At 32.1% G+C, this 16,464-nt stretch overlaps 1 protein-coding gene across 1 annotated transcript; it reads left to right on the top strand.

Annotated features, from left to right (window-relative positions):
• The first annotated feature begins 14,479 nt into the window (after window positions 1–14,479).
• On the top strand, window positions 14,480–16,113 carry LOC115704409 (uncharacterized). Its single transcript, XM_061103240.1, has 3 exons — window positions 14,480–15,454; window positions 15,543–15,635; window positions 16,030–16,113. Exons 1-3 carry the CDS (start codon window positions 14,480–14,482, stop codon window positions 16,111–16,113), a joined length of 1,152 nt encoding a protein of 383 aa, XP_060959223.1.
• The last annotated feature ends 351 nt before the right edge of the window (window positions 16,114–16,464 follow it).

The raw sequence follows: 16,464 nt of genomic DNA, 5'->3' as shown, positions 1-16,464 counted from the left end.
TGGTGAACAAGTTTTGGAATTTTTGTATTTCCACTTTCATTAACAATCCAAAATTTGTGGCCAAACACCTTCTCATGACCAAAATTCAGTCTTCTATGTCCTTACTTTATTTCAAAGAGCCTTCTCCTGGAATCATGTTGGCATTTTGCTTCTTTTTGCTGATTTTTAGTTTTTTCACATGGTTCACATGTTTGGGGGTTTGGTAATGAGATTTTAATTTACTTGCTTTACATAACTGGTTTTTATTGTTATATTTTTAATTGATTGTTTGCTATAATTAGTTTCTTATTTTAGTTGTTTAATTTTATAAGTCATTTGTTAAAAAAATTTATATGGTATCTTAGTATTTTTTTTATATATATAATATATATATTTTTTTTTTTCTGTAAGTTTGTCATATTAAATTTATTTTTTATATGAGGGAAACTGATTTTATAAGTTTTGTTAGGATTTTGTTTGAGTTCACAAGTTTTTTTTTAATGGTTTTACAAGTTTTGTTAGAGTCAAAACTGGTTTCACAGGGTTAACAAGTTCGAAACTGGTGGTTTCACATGTTTTGAGAATTCTGTAATGAGTTGCTCCATTTTATGATGTTATTGTATATCTTTTATTTTAAGTTTCTTTTTATTATTTTATTTCTAGGTTTGAAACTTGTTTTCACTCCTATATTTTGTTTTTAGATTATTATTGTGTATTGTGTGTTGCTTTGATTATATTTGTAATCAATATTTTTATTTTTTGTATTTGCGTGTGTGTGTGTATTTTTTCTCATTTAGTTTCTGATGAAATTGGTTTCAGTTAACTTTTATTGTTTATCATTTATGTTTTGTTATGATTTTTTATAGGGTCTTGGTTTAACATGGTTCACAAATTCGAAACTGGTTTCACATAGTTTATAACTTCGAAATTGGTTTCACAGATTTTAGGGGTTATGTAATGGGTTGTTCCATTTTTTTTATGTTATTGTATATTTGTTACTTTAAGTTTCTTTTTATTATTTTATTTCTAGACTCGAAACTGGTTCTCACACTTCATTGTTGTTGTGTGACGAAACTCATTTTTGTTTGGTTTTTATAATGTTCATTGTTGTTGTAAGAAACTGGTTTCAGTTTATTTTTGTGTTTAGTTCAGATAGAATATGATTCCTCTAATAAGGATATTGCTAAAGATTCAAGTGTTGACTCTGATAAGAAACTTCCTCTTATTAAAATTAAAATTCTTAGGAAGGTTATTCACAAGAAAAAAAAGAAAAAAGTAAATATGATCCAAATTTTAAGGATTCTATCTTTGGTATGCATTTTTTTTTTTTGAAATATATTTATTTGTTTTAATTTATCTTCTTATTAGAGATGGAAATTTATACCGCGGGGATGGATAACCGCGGGGACCCGCCCCTAATGGGGTGGGAATTCCTTGTCTTGGTGGTTAATGGGGCGGTGGTGGGGGACAATTTCAATACCCGAAACGGGGATGAGGCGGAGGCGGGGATAATACTATCCGCACCATATCCGACCCCGATATAGATATATATAATTTCCTTTTTATTCTTAACATATATATAGTATATATATGATTGATAATTAAAAATATATATCATATGCTTAAATTATGAAAATCTAATGACGATAGTGAACTGATGATCATTGTGGATTACATGTGTAAAGATATTTTCTTCTCGAATCTTAATTTCATCTTTGTTTACTTTTTAATTTGTTGGGAGGCTTGAGAGGTATGAGACTATGATCTTATACTTGGGTTATGATTTTTTTGTTTTTTTTTTTCAAACTTTGAGACTTATTTGGTTTTTATTTTCTACTAGTTTATGCTTTTTTTAGATAGGTTTATCTTTTATCTTCTATGAATTATGAATGCATAATTAATATTTGTGAGAATATTGGTTTAATTTATTTTTTCCAATAATTTTAAATTAATTTTTTTTTTCATTTTACCTTAATGGATACCCGATGGGTTCCCTATAACCGATGGGTATTCCCCTACCCCGAATCCGTTGGTTATTAGACGGGGATGGGGCGGGGATGGGGATATAAATAGGTAGCGGGGATTGCATTCCCCGTACATTAACCGCCCAATTTCCATCTCTACTTCTTATGAATGTTCAATTTTTTAGTTGGTTGTACTAAATAATTGATTTCCGTGTTTAATTGTTTGTATGTTATTTTACGTAATTGAGGTTTAAGTCATTTTTTCTTTTGTTATTTTAGGAAACTAGTTTTACTGTGTCAGATTTACGTAATTTTCTTACTTTATGTAACTAGTTTTTCTGTATCACTTTTTAATTGGTTATTTAACATAACTAGTTTCAGTAATTTAAATTTATTTATACGTTAAGAATTCTTTTTGTGGTATGTTTTAATTTTTTTAATTAACTAGCTATTTCATGTTTCAATATATCATTTTATTGTTTTAGGTTTCTTATGTTTTTGTTTTTATATTAATTATTAATTTTGTTTAATTAGCTATCTAATGTAATTGGTTTTTGCAGTTTAATTGTTATTTTTTTTTTTTTAAGAATTAGTTTTTATGTTTCAAACTATCTAATGTAACTGGTTTTTGAAATCTAATTGTTAGTTTTTTTTTATAAGGAAATTAGTTTTTATGTTTCAATTTATCTTTTGATTATTTTAGGTTGAATTGGTAACTGGTTTTCCTATTTAATTATTATTTTTGTTGTTTTACATAACTGGCTCTAATATTTTAGTTTTTGATTCGATTGGTTTAAATAATTAGTTTCTCAGTTATAGTTTTAACTAGCGGATTATTGTAACTGGTTTCAGTGTATCAAATTCCAACGTCTAACACCAGTGACAACTCCAATGTCTAACAATGGTGACTTTCTAGTAATGAAGATAATTCCGACGAATTTTTTGATGATAATCTGACAACGATAGAACCTTCAACGAATATTCTCATTCTATTTTCTACTTTTTTTTGCGACTAATATTTTATTTTAGTGGATAATGACTTTTTTGGATAATGTACTGGGTTGATGATTAAGTCTTGGAGCTTTTGAGAAGTTTTTAACTAATTTTATTTTGGTATTGTATTTGATATGTTCAATATTCCATACAATATCTAAAATACAAGTATGTAAAATTTATTTATAATTTTTGACATCCATAACATAACTGGTTTTTTTCATTAAGATAACAACTCTAGCAATTTACTATATTTTCTACTTCATTTGCGACTAGTATTATTTTTTAGTGGACAATGAATGTTTTGGTAGTGTGTTGATGGTCTAGTATTGGAGTTTTTGAGAAGTTTGTAACTGGTTTTAATATTAGTATTGTGTTGGTATTAGTTTTGAAATTAGTTTTGATAGTGGGTTGATGATCAAGTTTTTGAGCTTATAAAAAGCATGTAAAATTTATATATGATTTTTGACAATTGTATAACTGGTTTTTTTCATTAAAAAACTGGCTTTGATTACATGGAATAAATTGTTGTCTTAATTTTTGCCTTAACACAATTATATTACTGTTGTTTTAGCTTTTGTAGTTTTTTTGTTTTGTAAAAAAAAAACATTTATAGTTACAGTGCTTGTGTAAATAACTGGTTAATTTATATGATAATAAATGAACCACAATTTTATAGTTTTTTATGGCATTCTTTTTTATCTTTAATGATTTTCCCATATTTTTAAGTTTTTTTTTTTTGAAAAAATGCCATATTTAATACAATTAAGTTTACATGCCATATTTATCAAAACTTTGAATTTTTTTCCCATATTTTTGTAAGGGCATGCTCTTAATGGGTATTATCTATGAATGGATATTCTATTATTAGCCATTGGATCAAATCTAATGGTTGATATTTATAGCTATTAATTAAAATTTTAAATTAAATATTTTTTATTTTAACCTATTACCTGATGACATGGAAGTCATTTTTTATATCCATTCTTTCTATTTTTGTCCTCATTCCATATATACATTAATACATTAATACTTTACAATTTAATTATGGTAATTTAAAAACTTAATTACACCTTTAAATCTCACTACAACAAATATTTTCATTCTAAAATATATATATATTTTTTTGAAAAGTCATAACATATATTATAAAATACATAATAATTTATCAATTCAAAAAAATATTAATTATAATTAATTATTTAGCCTATATTGTAATAACATATTTTTCTTATAATTTTTTAGTTTAAATTTTAGAAATTTAAGTTTCTATAATAATATTATAATTAATTTTGTTTTATAAGATACGGAGACAATTTTTTTTTCTTACTTATTTTTATAATTAAGTAATTCTTGTATAAAATGAAAATTTTAAGAGTTTGTAATTTTTAGGGTGGTTAGTCTTACATCATTATTTGTTAATCTATATTAATTATTGCATTAGGTAAACTATAAAAAAGAGAATTTATATATAAAAAAAAAAAGTACAAAAGAGAGGAATAAAATAAAAGTGGTAGTGCTATAAAATTTGGATCATCGTATATTGGATATTTGTAATAGCAATAAATGTCTTTTATTTTTTTATTTAACTTTTCTTATTTGGTTTCATAGAGTTTGACATTAGTAGCTAACTTTTTTCTCTCTCTCATAAAATATGATGTTTGCTGACTCAATTTTTAGCCAACAACGAAATCACAAATACAATATCACTACAAAAAAGACCATCTTTAGTGACAACTTTTTAGTCACAATAAAAAAAACTTGTGACTAAATGTGACTTTTAGTCGCAACAAAAAAGTTACTTGTGACTAAACATAGTATATAATTATAAGTGTAATTACTAAAAACTTTTTATTTTAAATATTAACTATTAAAAAAATATTATTTTCTTATGTAATTATTGACTATTTTGCCAAACAAAATATTTAAAATTCATATATTTTGTATTTTAAAATATAGTGAAATTAGTAGATTGTTTAATTATATCCTTAATAATTACACTAACTAATAATTATACAGTTACTTTTAAACACACTTAATTTATATCTCATGAGCTTTTTAGCTTCCAGTTAGGCAAGTAGTTCATTTTAAAATGAGAATTCTACTTATTATAATTTGATGAATGATGTTAGAAATTGCTAGTATGGAATGTCACATCCTATTAGATATTGACATATCAATTATATATTACTTATTATATTATATATCCCACTTTATTAATATAACTATTTATTTAAGTTTTAAAAAATAAACCATCGATTTAACTATCACTAACTCAAAACATAGAAAATAGGAAAAAATTGAAAGAATAAAGATAACAACAAATTCCATGAAAAAAATAATATAATAATACGTATAAAAAAATAAATCAAGTTATCAAAACTAAGTAAAAAATCGTAATACAAAAATATATGAAGGAGTTAATATTATTTTATTTATTGTAATTAGGTCAATGTTTTGTTATTTTTCTGTTGCTTTGTAGTTATCTTTTTGTTGTTTTTATGTTGTTTGTTAAGTTGTTATAGGGTTGTTTTTTAGCTGTTTTAGTTGTTTTTGAGTTATTTTTTTTAAAATTTTACTGAAACACAATATTTTTATAATTTTTAAACTTTAACATAGTATTTTTATAAACTTAGTACAATAAAAATATAAAAATTTTCGTGTTTTAGTATTTTTATATTTTTTTTTCATTTTACAATATTTTTGTAAGTTTCTCTAAATATTTTGATTGATAATAGGCTTTACTTGCATTCATACATGGTTTTCCTATGAGATTCCCCCCACTTTGGTAAAGCGTATTAGGAAAATTATTGTGTAATTGAAAGTAATTTTACGATTTGACATGTTTGTTAAATTATATAATTATACTGCAACTATATAGTTAAATGTAATTAAAAAATTCTAATTACACTTTTTAATCCTTATAGTCCTATAAAAATTAAATATAATTAAACTATATAATTATTAAAAAATTTCTATTTTAAATATTAATTACTAAAAAAATATTATTTTCGTGTATAATATCTTCTTATTTTGACAAATAAAATGTTAAAATTTTTTATGTAATGATCTGGTATCCAAAAACACTTATAATCTAAATAACTTGTAAAGTCGTATGAAAAAAAGCCAAGCTACACTTATTGACCAGTAATAATACAGAGCAATAGCATGGCAAATTTTGGCAATAGGCGTTGAAGAATATTTTCAGAACAATAAATTGCTTTATTTGTGGGCACGTTTTCATTCATCCTTATTTGTCGTATTAATTAATATGTTGTTGTCACATCCCTTTTCAGTGGTAAGATAAAAGATTCTGCTCCCCACTCAACCACATATTATTTCAGTCCATTTCAGAAAAGAAAAAAAAAAAAACAGCAATCCCCCTCTTTTTCCTTTCCCATTTTCCAATAAAAAATTTCTCTCTATTTATTTCCAGATTTGATATCCTCTATCAAAATATATTTCCATAGATATGATATTTTTTCATCATTACTCTTTTTTTTATAACATTTTCATCATTATTTGTACTATTATTTATTTTGGAAATTATGCGGAGCACACATTTATTTTTAACAAAAAAGAAAAATAATAAATACATATTTACAGATTTTTGATGGATACATATTTACATTTATATATTTTTTTAAGGATAAAAACTCTATTATTATAAAAAATTAATGAAGAAGTTTATTTACAATAAAAGAGTTAATAAGTGGAGGAAGAGTCTCCAATTAATAGCAAGTTTCATTCAACCTTAGAGCGTGTTTAGCTAAACTATGAGCAGTCATATTAGTTGTACGTTTTACATGAACAATAGTTACACTAAGAAAAAAAGAAAAAAGATTAGAAATATCAACTCTGAAATCTTTAAAAGATGAAATTACAAATAAATGAGCATTTATAGCATTTGACACCATAATAACATCTATTTTAATTTGGAATACTTGCAATTGCAGCTGTATAGGGACCAATTCAAACCCAAAAACATAGCCTTTGCTTCCATTTCATTAGATGTGAAATTTCCAACAATGGATTAGGCAAGGGCAGCTACAACTTGTGCCATATCGTTACGTATAGTAGCTCCAATACCTATAATATTCCTTTGACTATCAACAACAACATCGACATTGAGTTTGAAAGCACCCAAAGGAGGGGGCTGCCATGGTTTAGGCACTGCAGGAACAGTTGTTGGAGTGTTTTTTGGAACAGTAGCAGCAGGGGGCCATATTTAGCCTGGGCTACTTTATAGTTGTCGAAATAATTCCTGCTGAAACCAGCAAGAGTGGCTGCTGATTTAGCCTGCTAACCATGTACCACTCTATTACGTTCTGTCCATATACACCATAAGGTGCATAAGATCTTCTCCATTTTAGACTTGATGTAAAGAGAGGATAGGTGTACAAGGTAGTCCCCTATGCATAGTAGCCGATTTGTACTAGTCAAAAGATAATTGTGATGAGCGCCAAACTGCTTAAGCATATTTGCAACTAAAGAGTGCATGTCCTATCAATTCCCAAGCTCTATGAAAAATTGAGCATGTTGAGTCTGTGATTATGCAACGGGTAGGGCGTCATGTAGAACATGCGAAACAAAGATCTTGACTATTTGTGGTAGATTTAGTGTCCATAAATATTTCCACCAAGATGTAACCGAAGATGAGCCAGATGACAAAGAAGATTCATCGACCAAAGAAGCCGCAAGGTGATAGCCGGACTGTACAGTGTAATAACCGGAGATTATGTGATACCAAATCAACTTGTCTTCATTGTGGAAAAAGATGAGTGGTATTGTTAAGATTCTATCCACATCAATTTGAGAAAAATATTCAGTTTGCAACTCAGTGTTCCATTGTCTCTCTGCCCTGATGAGATTAGCAACCACTGCATTTTCTGGACCCATATAATGGACTGGTGTGAAAGTGTTATGACTAGGAATCCATGGAGCCGATCTACAAGTAACAGTTCTGCCCTCTCCAATTTTCCATCGCAGCCCAACAACAAGTAATTCTCTCCCAAAAATAATTCCTTGCCAAGTCATTGATGGAGTGTGACCCTGATAAGCTTCAAGGAAAGAGTTATTAGGGAAATACCGATTCTTAAGTAGCTGACCAAGCATTGATGAAGGATTCTCAAGAAGTCTCCAAGCATGTTTTGCAAGTAGAGCTTGGTTAAAGTGCATAAAAGAGCGAAAACCCATGCCTCCCTCATTTTTTGTTTTACAAAGGAGTTTCCAATTACGCTAGTAAATTCTTGAGTCTGTCTCATTTGAACCCCACAAAAAATTAGACATCAAGGATTCTAGTTGATTGCAGACAGTGGCCGGTAATTTGAAGCAGCTCATGGCGTACGTCGGTATTGCTTGCACTACTGCTTTAAGTAGAACCTCCTTCCCCCTGCAAAAAAGATCTTTTCATTCCATGTGTGCATGAGACGCCAAACTTTTTCTTTTATGTCACTGAAAATTTCTTTTATATGTCATCCTGAATATGCTGGAAGGCCAAGGTATCTCTCATGACAATCGCACATAGGCATACACTTGGACTGCCATAGTTGTGTTCGGTGAAAATGACATGACTTATTTGTCTGGATTAAGCATCTTGTACGTTAGCCACTACTATAAAAATCCCATTTTAAGTCTATTAAAGTTGGACTTGATAAGTTTTTCTAGTCTATTTTGTGTTGGACATAATATCCAGGGACATAAAAGGGGTATTTCTCTAGTCCAACATTATTGGACTAGAAAAGCGGTTCACGTCCAACTATGTTGGCCTAATTGGGACTCAACCTAAATATTTGTATCACGTCCAACTTTGTTGGACTTGAAATGTGGTAAACTAATTTTTTTTGTATTTAATAAATAATAAATAATGAATAATTTTAATCAATAATATTAAAAAATAAAAAAAAATATATATTTTTATTAGATATATATATAATTAGAGATATTTGCGGCAAAAGTCCCCAAATAGTTCACGTTGATGCAGATTAATCCCCAAGCTCCAATAATAGCGGCAATAGTACCTAAGCTGGACTCTCGTGTTTGTCCGTTCATACCACATCCGTTAGTATTGTTGGGTTTTATGCCCTAAATAAAACTCTTTACAATCTGATTAGTTATCAATAAAAGAAATTAGAAGTGATTGATGTTTGCATGAATTTTACATGCTAATGGTTTAATATGTTTAATATGTTTATGACATTCATACACACAAAATCAGTTAAATCCAGATCATATGTTTATTCACAATTACAGTATCGTCAACACAGTGGAATGTGATTGTGATCATATGAATCAAAAGTTTTGGTCCCTGTTTCATCAGTGTTATTGGATTTACACTAATGTGATAATCAGCGATGATGTGTACTTACACTTGGAGTAAGTGTTATGTTCTTTCCAGGACATTAGTAAAGTATACTAGTTTCGAATGTATGGAGTATACATTGGACTGGACCGATATTGCAACTAAGTTAAGATATTACAAACTTACCGTTATACATATCTTTCCAAGTCAATATCAGTAGTTAATCTTAAGATTAAAAGAATCTAAATCCTGATATGCTTAGACTCAACTCAGGAGTGCTATTCATGTTCTTAGATTTATTAGTTAAGCCTACTTTCGGGTCAGGGTGATACGTATATTTCGAGAACATGATAGTATGATTGAGTGGGAGTGCTGAACATAAATATGGAATCTATGAAAAGCTTCCTGCTTGGTGTATAGAAGTTAAGTGATGATTCCCTTCGAGCTTAGCAAATAGAAGTAAATGGATGAGCTCTTGTTTAATTGACTAATTATTAGATCACTAAACACCATTTACAGGTAGCTAAGTGTTTTAAGGGGCAAAATACATTGAGGGGTGAGAACGGTAAAGAAATCCCATCTCGATGTAAATCATCTATATAGAGGATCTTTAAATCACAATAAGATTATAACAATGGTTAAATGAGATAGTATATTGGTATCGTGAAACATACAATATGCTCTATATAAGTACGAGTGCAATTCTAAGTTCTAAGAGTGGATTCAACGAAGAATTAATAAGTAGGAATTTACTTGGTAAATTTGGTTCACTTATTGGAAGCTCAGCATATAGATCCATGGTCCCCATTCTAGTTGAGAACATTCTGCTTGTAAGACTCATTAATTGATTCGTGATTGATCAATTATAATTCTAAAGTTAGACTATGTCTAATTTTATGAATTTTCACTAAGCAGGGGTGAAATTGTAAGGAAAAGAGTTTTCTAGGTTTATTTATTTATTAATAGACTTTATATGTCTAATTAATAATTAAATTAAATGACAATATTATTTAATAATCTATTTTAGTTATTAAATAATTAGTTTTGGCATTTAAAAGGTTAGAATTGGAAAATTGGCATTTTTGAGAAAATAGAGATAAAATTTGATAAAATTGCAAAATTAAGTGAGGCCCATTAACACCATATGGCCGGCCACTTAATGATGATTTTTCAAATTATTATTTTCATTATTTTAATGCCAAATAATTCTAAACCTAGACCTAGTAGTTGCCTATAAATAGAAAGTGATGGCTCATTCACAACACATGCTTTCATTAGCTTTCTGACAGAAATTTCTCTCTTCAGAAAAACTGAGCATTTCCTCACTCTCTACCTTGGCCGAAATACCTCTCTCTCTTTTCCCTTCATCTTTTTCGTGACCCTAGTGAAAGAGTAAGTGCCCACACACAGCAAGCAGTAACTCAATCATAGATTGGAAGACTGTACTGAAGGATCAAAGCTTGAAGAAGAAGGAGATTCGGGCTCAGATCTTGATTATACTCTGCTACAGAAAGGAATCAAGGGTTAGAGATCTGAGTGGAAGGAGACATTAATTCCGCTGCATCAATGTAAGGTTTTCTTAACTTTATATGTGTTTATTTTATAGTTTTAGAAAGTTCATATTTAGGATGTTAATAAACATACTTGTGAGTAGATCTAAGATCCTGGTAAAATAATTCCCAACAAGTATGAGTAACGGTACACGTGTACGCATAGGATTTAATGGCTGTATTTTTATTTATTTCTTTTCAAAATTGAAAAAAATAAAATGTTTTTCCAAATTAAAAATTTAAATAATTTAATTTTTTTAATTAAATTACAAAATAAATTTAAAAACTGAGACTAAAAAATTAAAACGGTAAAAAAGTGAACATTCGAAAACCAAAAACTCCAACCCCAGAAATCTATTGAACACCACAAATCGTTAATCCCCCCTGAATCGTTAATCCCTAATCTCCAGCCTAATCGAAACCCAAAGATCCAACCCCAGAAATCGAGTCATTTGTATATCACGTTGTTAAATCGTGACCTAAAACCAGTTGGTTCAAGTCGACTGCAGTGGAGGTCCCCAGAAATCGATAGGACGATGGACGACGACGATGGAGGAGGTAAAATCTCATTTCTACGTTTATTTGATGTTGTAATTGTTTTTTGTTGTCATAAAGCTTTTTTGGTATCCTCACTGTTCATCTGGAATGAAAATGGTATTATTGTTAGATTCTGTTGGTGTGAATGATATTGTGTTAGGTGTACACATTTATTTGATGTGTTCAGATTCTTAGTGAATGGTAGTGGTAGTATTTAAGGCATTGCATTTTGGTAGATGGTATGTGGGTTGAATAAGTCAAGTTGCACTTGGTTTTAGTGTGGGGCTATTTTATGTGGGGTAAAGTGTTTTGACTGGCATTTGGGAATATTTGCACATGGTGGTAAAGCATATGACAGACACTTTTATTGGAAAGCTTCTATTATTTTACTGTTAAATTTTGTTGTTTTGTTCTTTTCTTGTTGGCAGGTATGTACTTTAGTGTAAATATGCACCATGGAGGTAAATGGTTCATTGACAATGGTTTGAGAAAGTATGAGGGTGGCAACATCCTTTGAGTTTGACAAGTGTCACAGTGATATGTTTAATATGATGGAACTAGAAGGGATGATGATGGAAATTTAGTGGTGCCATGGTCCTCTGCATTTCTGGTTTAGGCCTAAAGATAAACTGTTGCATGATAGATTTGTGCTTAAGGGTGATAAGGACTTGCTGAATATGTTTGATGACATGAGAAGGAAGAGGTATAGGAAAGTTGAGGTTTATGTGGATCTATCTGGGACTTTTGGAGGGGACTGTCTTGAATTGGCAGTTGTTGGTGGCCCTAGTCAGAAGACAACTACAGAAGAACTCCCTGATGATGCAGATGTTGTTGTTGATGTTCGAGTAAGTGCCCAACCTGAAGACTATGTTATGAGCAAGGCAGCACTTAGGAATCTTGAGGAGGAACTAGCAGATGATTTAGAAGCTAGTAGTGGTGATTCTGAGCAACATGGTGATGAGTTCTTCATGTACATGCCAGATATTGAAGAAGACAATGAAGAGAATAGTGTGGAGAATTTAGACAGTGACTCAAGTGGAGACAGTGACTCTAGTGTACAGATATTAGAGAATGTAGAAGAAATTGAAGGTATATTTGGAGAAGTTGGATCCACTGCTGAGGATAACCCAACAGAGGCCCACACAGAGAAGGCCCAATCACCAACCAAAAGCCCAATTCAAGCCAGGAAAAGGCCAAGGCAAAGCCCAACCCACAGTCCCCCACAATCCCAAAAAAGGCCAAGGCAAAGCCCAACCAACAGTCCACCCCAAACCAGAAACAGGGCATAGGCAGACCCCAATTAAAAGTCCACCACAAACCAGAAAGAAACAAGCCCCAACAGTTTCTGAAACCCTACCCCAATCAGCCACCCAAACCAGAAAACTACCAACCGAATCCCCAAGTGAAACACCATCCCAAACACCCATCCAAACCAGAAATAAAACACCCCAAACCAGGTCCCAATTTGCAACCCAACCAACCACCAAAACACCCACCAAAACACCAATCCAAACCAGCAGTAGCACACCCAAAAGCAGTCACCCTATTGCTTCCCTATCACCCACCAAAACCCCCACCCAAACCAGGAAAACCCCACCCCAAACCAGATCCCAATTCACTTCCAAATCACCCACCAAAACACCTGCTAAAATCACACCCCAAACCAGAAAAACTACACCCCAAACCAGGTCCAAAACTGCATCCCAAACACATCACCAAACCACCAGTAGCAGTGACCATGTAGCTTCCCAATCACCCACCAAAACACCCACTCAAACCAGAAAAACCACACCCCAACCCAGTGAGCAATTCACTTCCCAATCACCCACCCAAACACCAACTAAAACCAGAAAAACCACACCCCAACCCAGTCACCAATTCACTTCCCAATCACCCACCAAAACACCCACCCAAACCAGAAAAAGTACACCCCAAACCAGATCCCAAATCAGGCACCAATCACCCACCAAAACACCCACCAGAACCACACCCCAAAGCAGTTCAAGCATACCCTAAACCAGGTCTAGAATTGCATCCCAATCACCTCACCAAACCAGAAGAAGCACACCTAAAACCAGATCACAAGCTGCATCCCAAACACCAATCCAAAACAGGAGAAGAAAACAACAAGTCACAGAAGATCCTGACTTTGAAGAAGAAGAATATGCTCAAGACACAGAAAATGCAGAGCATGATGATGAAGATGGAGGATATGTAGACCCTAGCCAGTGGTGGGGTTCAGTGAATGAATTGTGTAGCAGTCAAGCTAACCATGAAGAGGAAGGTGGAGGATATGTAGAGGAAGATGACTTGATAAGTTTGGTAAGTGATGATGAAGATGGAGCAGTACTTGGCAAGAGGCCCATTCAATTTGATCCACAATTTAGGTCTGAAGAAATTGTGTTCAAAGTGGGAATGGAATTCCCTACTGTTGAGCACCTAAGAGAGGCTTTGAAGGAGTATTTCATCCAGCAAGACAGAGAGTATAAGTACATCCACAATGACAAGTTGAGAATTAGAGTGAATTGTGAAGGAGAAGGATGTAAGTGGTTAATGTATGCTCGACGTATGAGAGATGATACTTCTACATTTAGAATTAACAAGTATGAAGATGAACACAACTGTGGAATTATATGGGAGAACAAGCTGCTAGATTCTGATTGGATTGCAAAGGAATTCTTAGAGAAGTTCAGATTGAATCCGAGCATGTCATTTGGTGATTTCAAGAAGGCAAATTCAGATAATAAGTATTCCAAAGTCTCCCCTTGGACTTTTTACAGAGTTAAGAATAAAGCTATGGCTAAGGTACAAGGCACTGTGAGAGATCAGTATGCAATCCTTGATGATTATTGTACACAACTAGTGAGACTTAATCCTGGAAGTACAGCTTTGATCAAATCCAATTTAGTGGATGACAAAAGGGTTTTTGAAAGGGTTTACATCTGCCTTGCAGCTTGTAAAGCTGGCTTCAAATTTTGCAGACCAATTATTGGGCTAGATGGGTGCTTCTTGAAAGGCTATTGCAGAGGTATGCTGCTTGTAGCAATTGGAATTGATGCAAACAACAGCATGTTTCCTATTGCTTTTCTTTAATCGAAAAGGAAAACACTGACAGTTGGACATGGTTTGCTGAACTACTGAAAGAGGACTTAAATATGGAGAACACTGCAGAACTCACCTTCATTTCAGATAGACAAAAGGGATTGGAAAGGGCTGTGGGGACAGTGTATGAAGGATATGAGGTTCGATTTTGTGTTAGGCATCTTTATGCCAACTTTAAGAAGGAGTTTCCAGGATTATTGTTGAAGCAACAACTATGGGCATGTGCTAGGGCAACTACTGTTGAGGAATTCAAGAGAAAGTTGGATGTTTTAAAAGGGACTAATGAAAAAGCTTTTGATTGGCTATCCAAAAAATCACCAACAGAGTGGACCAAATCCCACTTCAGGACATCTGTTCAGTGTGACATGTTGTTGAATAATTTGTGTGAGAGTTTCAATTCAGCAATCTTAGATGGTAGAGACAAGTCAATCATCACATTGTTAGAGTATGTTCGATATTGGTTGATGGATAGAATGCAAAAACAAAGAGAAAGTGTGAGTAAGTGGAACAATCCAGTGGGGAAAAGGATCTTTGACATCCTAGAGAAGAACAAGAAATTGGCACTGAAATGCCAATGCACCAAGTCTGTTGGTGGATTATTCCAGGTCACAGCCCCTTCTGGTGAGGTGGTAGCAATTAATTTGGAGAAAAAGACATGCTCTTGCAGATCATTTGACCTCACAGGTATCCCATGTGGTCATGCAATAGCATGCATATGGTATTCAAGGCTTCAGGTTTATGATTTTGTGGCTGCATGTTACAAGAAGGAAGCCTTCATAGGCACTTATGCAGGGGCAATTGCACCTATGCCTAGTCCTGAACACTGGCCTGATAAAGGCAAAAATCCAATCCTTCCACCACCAGAAACTGTTTTACCTGGTAGGCCCAAGAAATCTAGAAAAAGAGAAGTGGATGAACCTCCACCTGGTGCAACTAAAATGAGGAGATTTGGGCAGTCCAACAACTGCTCTAATTGCAAACAGCCTGGACATACAAAGAAAACTTGCCCCAAACCAGTACAAGTTCAGGTATATTCATTTCTTAAGCACTAATAATTTGAATACATTGTCCATGTTTAAGTATGTAATCTGACAGTAGCACTTGTTCATGAATCAGGAACCTCCACAGAAGAAAAAGATGGGTCGTCCACCCAAAAAGAATTTAGACCCTGAAACTGTAAAGAGAAACATTAGGAGAATGAAGCAAAAGGCACGAGAAACAAGTTCAAGCCAACCAACCTCTGCACCAAATTAGTTGTTGTTCTCAATCTATATTGTATTGTTTTTTGTTGAATTGTCAAGGGTTGTTGTACCCAATTTAGGTGCTGCTGTATATGTTTTTTGTAATCTGTTGAATTGTGAAGGGTTTTTTTTGAATTGGTTGTTTCTGGTTGAAATGTGTAGGGTTCTTGTATTTATGCAGCTGTTAGTAGTGGCTGTATTTTTTTTGAAATGTCAAGGCCACTACTTGGACCTAAACATTAATCTAATATAATTTCATTTAACTATGAGAACAGGCTGCTATTTTTATCTTATGCTATGCAGTACATTTACTTGTCATACTTGTTATTAATGCATAATTATATGATCAATTGCCTTTGAAGGTAATAACTTTGATTCATAGAAGGCCTATTAATGCTGATATGCAATGGCCTATTACTCCTGCTATGATGCAGACATTTTCCTGATAAAATAAGGACAAATCTGAGAAGGAAATAACTTTGATTCATAAAAGGCAATATCATTACAAACTGTTTGATTCATACAAGGCAATGTCATTACAAACTGTTTCATACCAAAAAAAGACAATGCCATTGCAAACAATTTGATTCAAAGAAGGCAATGTCATTACAAACTGTTTGATACAAAACAAAGACAATGCCATTACAAACTTAGTGATTAACACTTCTAGTTAAGCATAAAAAATACAAAACCAATAACACAAATAGTAATGAGAATGGTTTTCAAGTTCTTCAACAACCATATATGACCACAATCACACTCCTGAACATTGCTATATCCTTTTGGAATGTCCTTGA

This window comes from Cannabis sativa, chromosome 8 (genome assembly GCF_029168945.1).
Source record: "Cannabis sativa cultivar Pink pepper isolate KNU-18-1 chromosome 8, ASM2916894v1, whole genome shotgun sequence".
NCBI classification, from domain to species: domain Eukaryota; kingdom Viridiplantae; phylum Streptophyta; class Magnoliopsida; order Rosales; family Cannabaceae; genus Cannabis; species Cannabis sativa.
The sequence above is the reverse complement of the archived record's forward strand: the minus strand, read 5'-3'. Positions and strand labels throughout refer to the sequence as shown.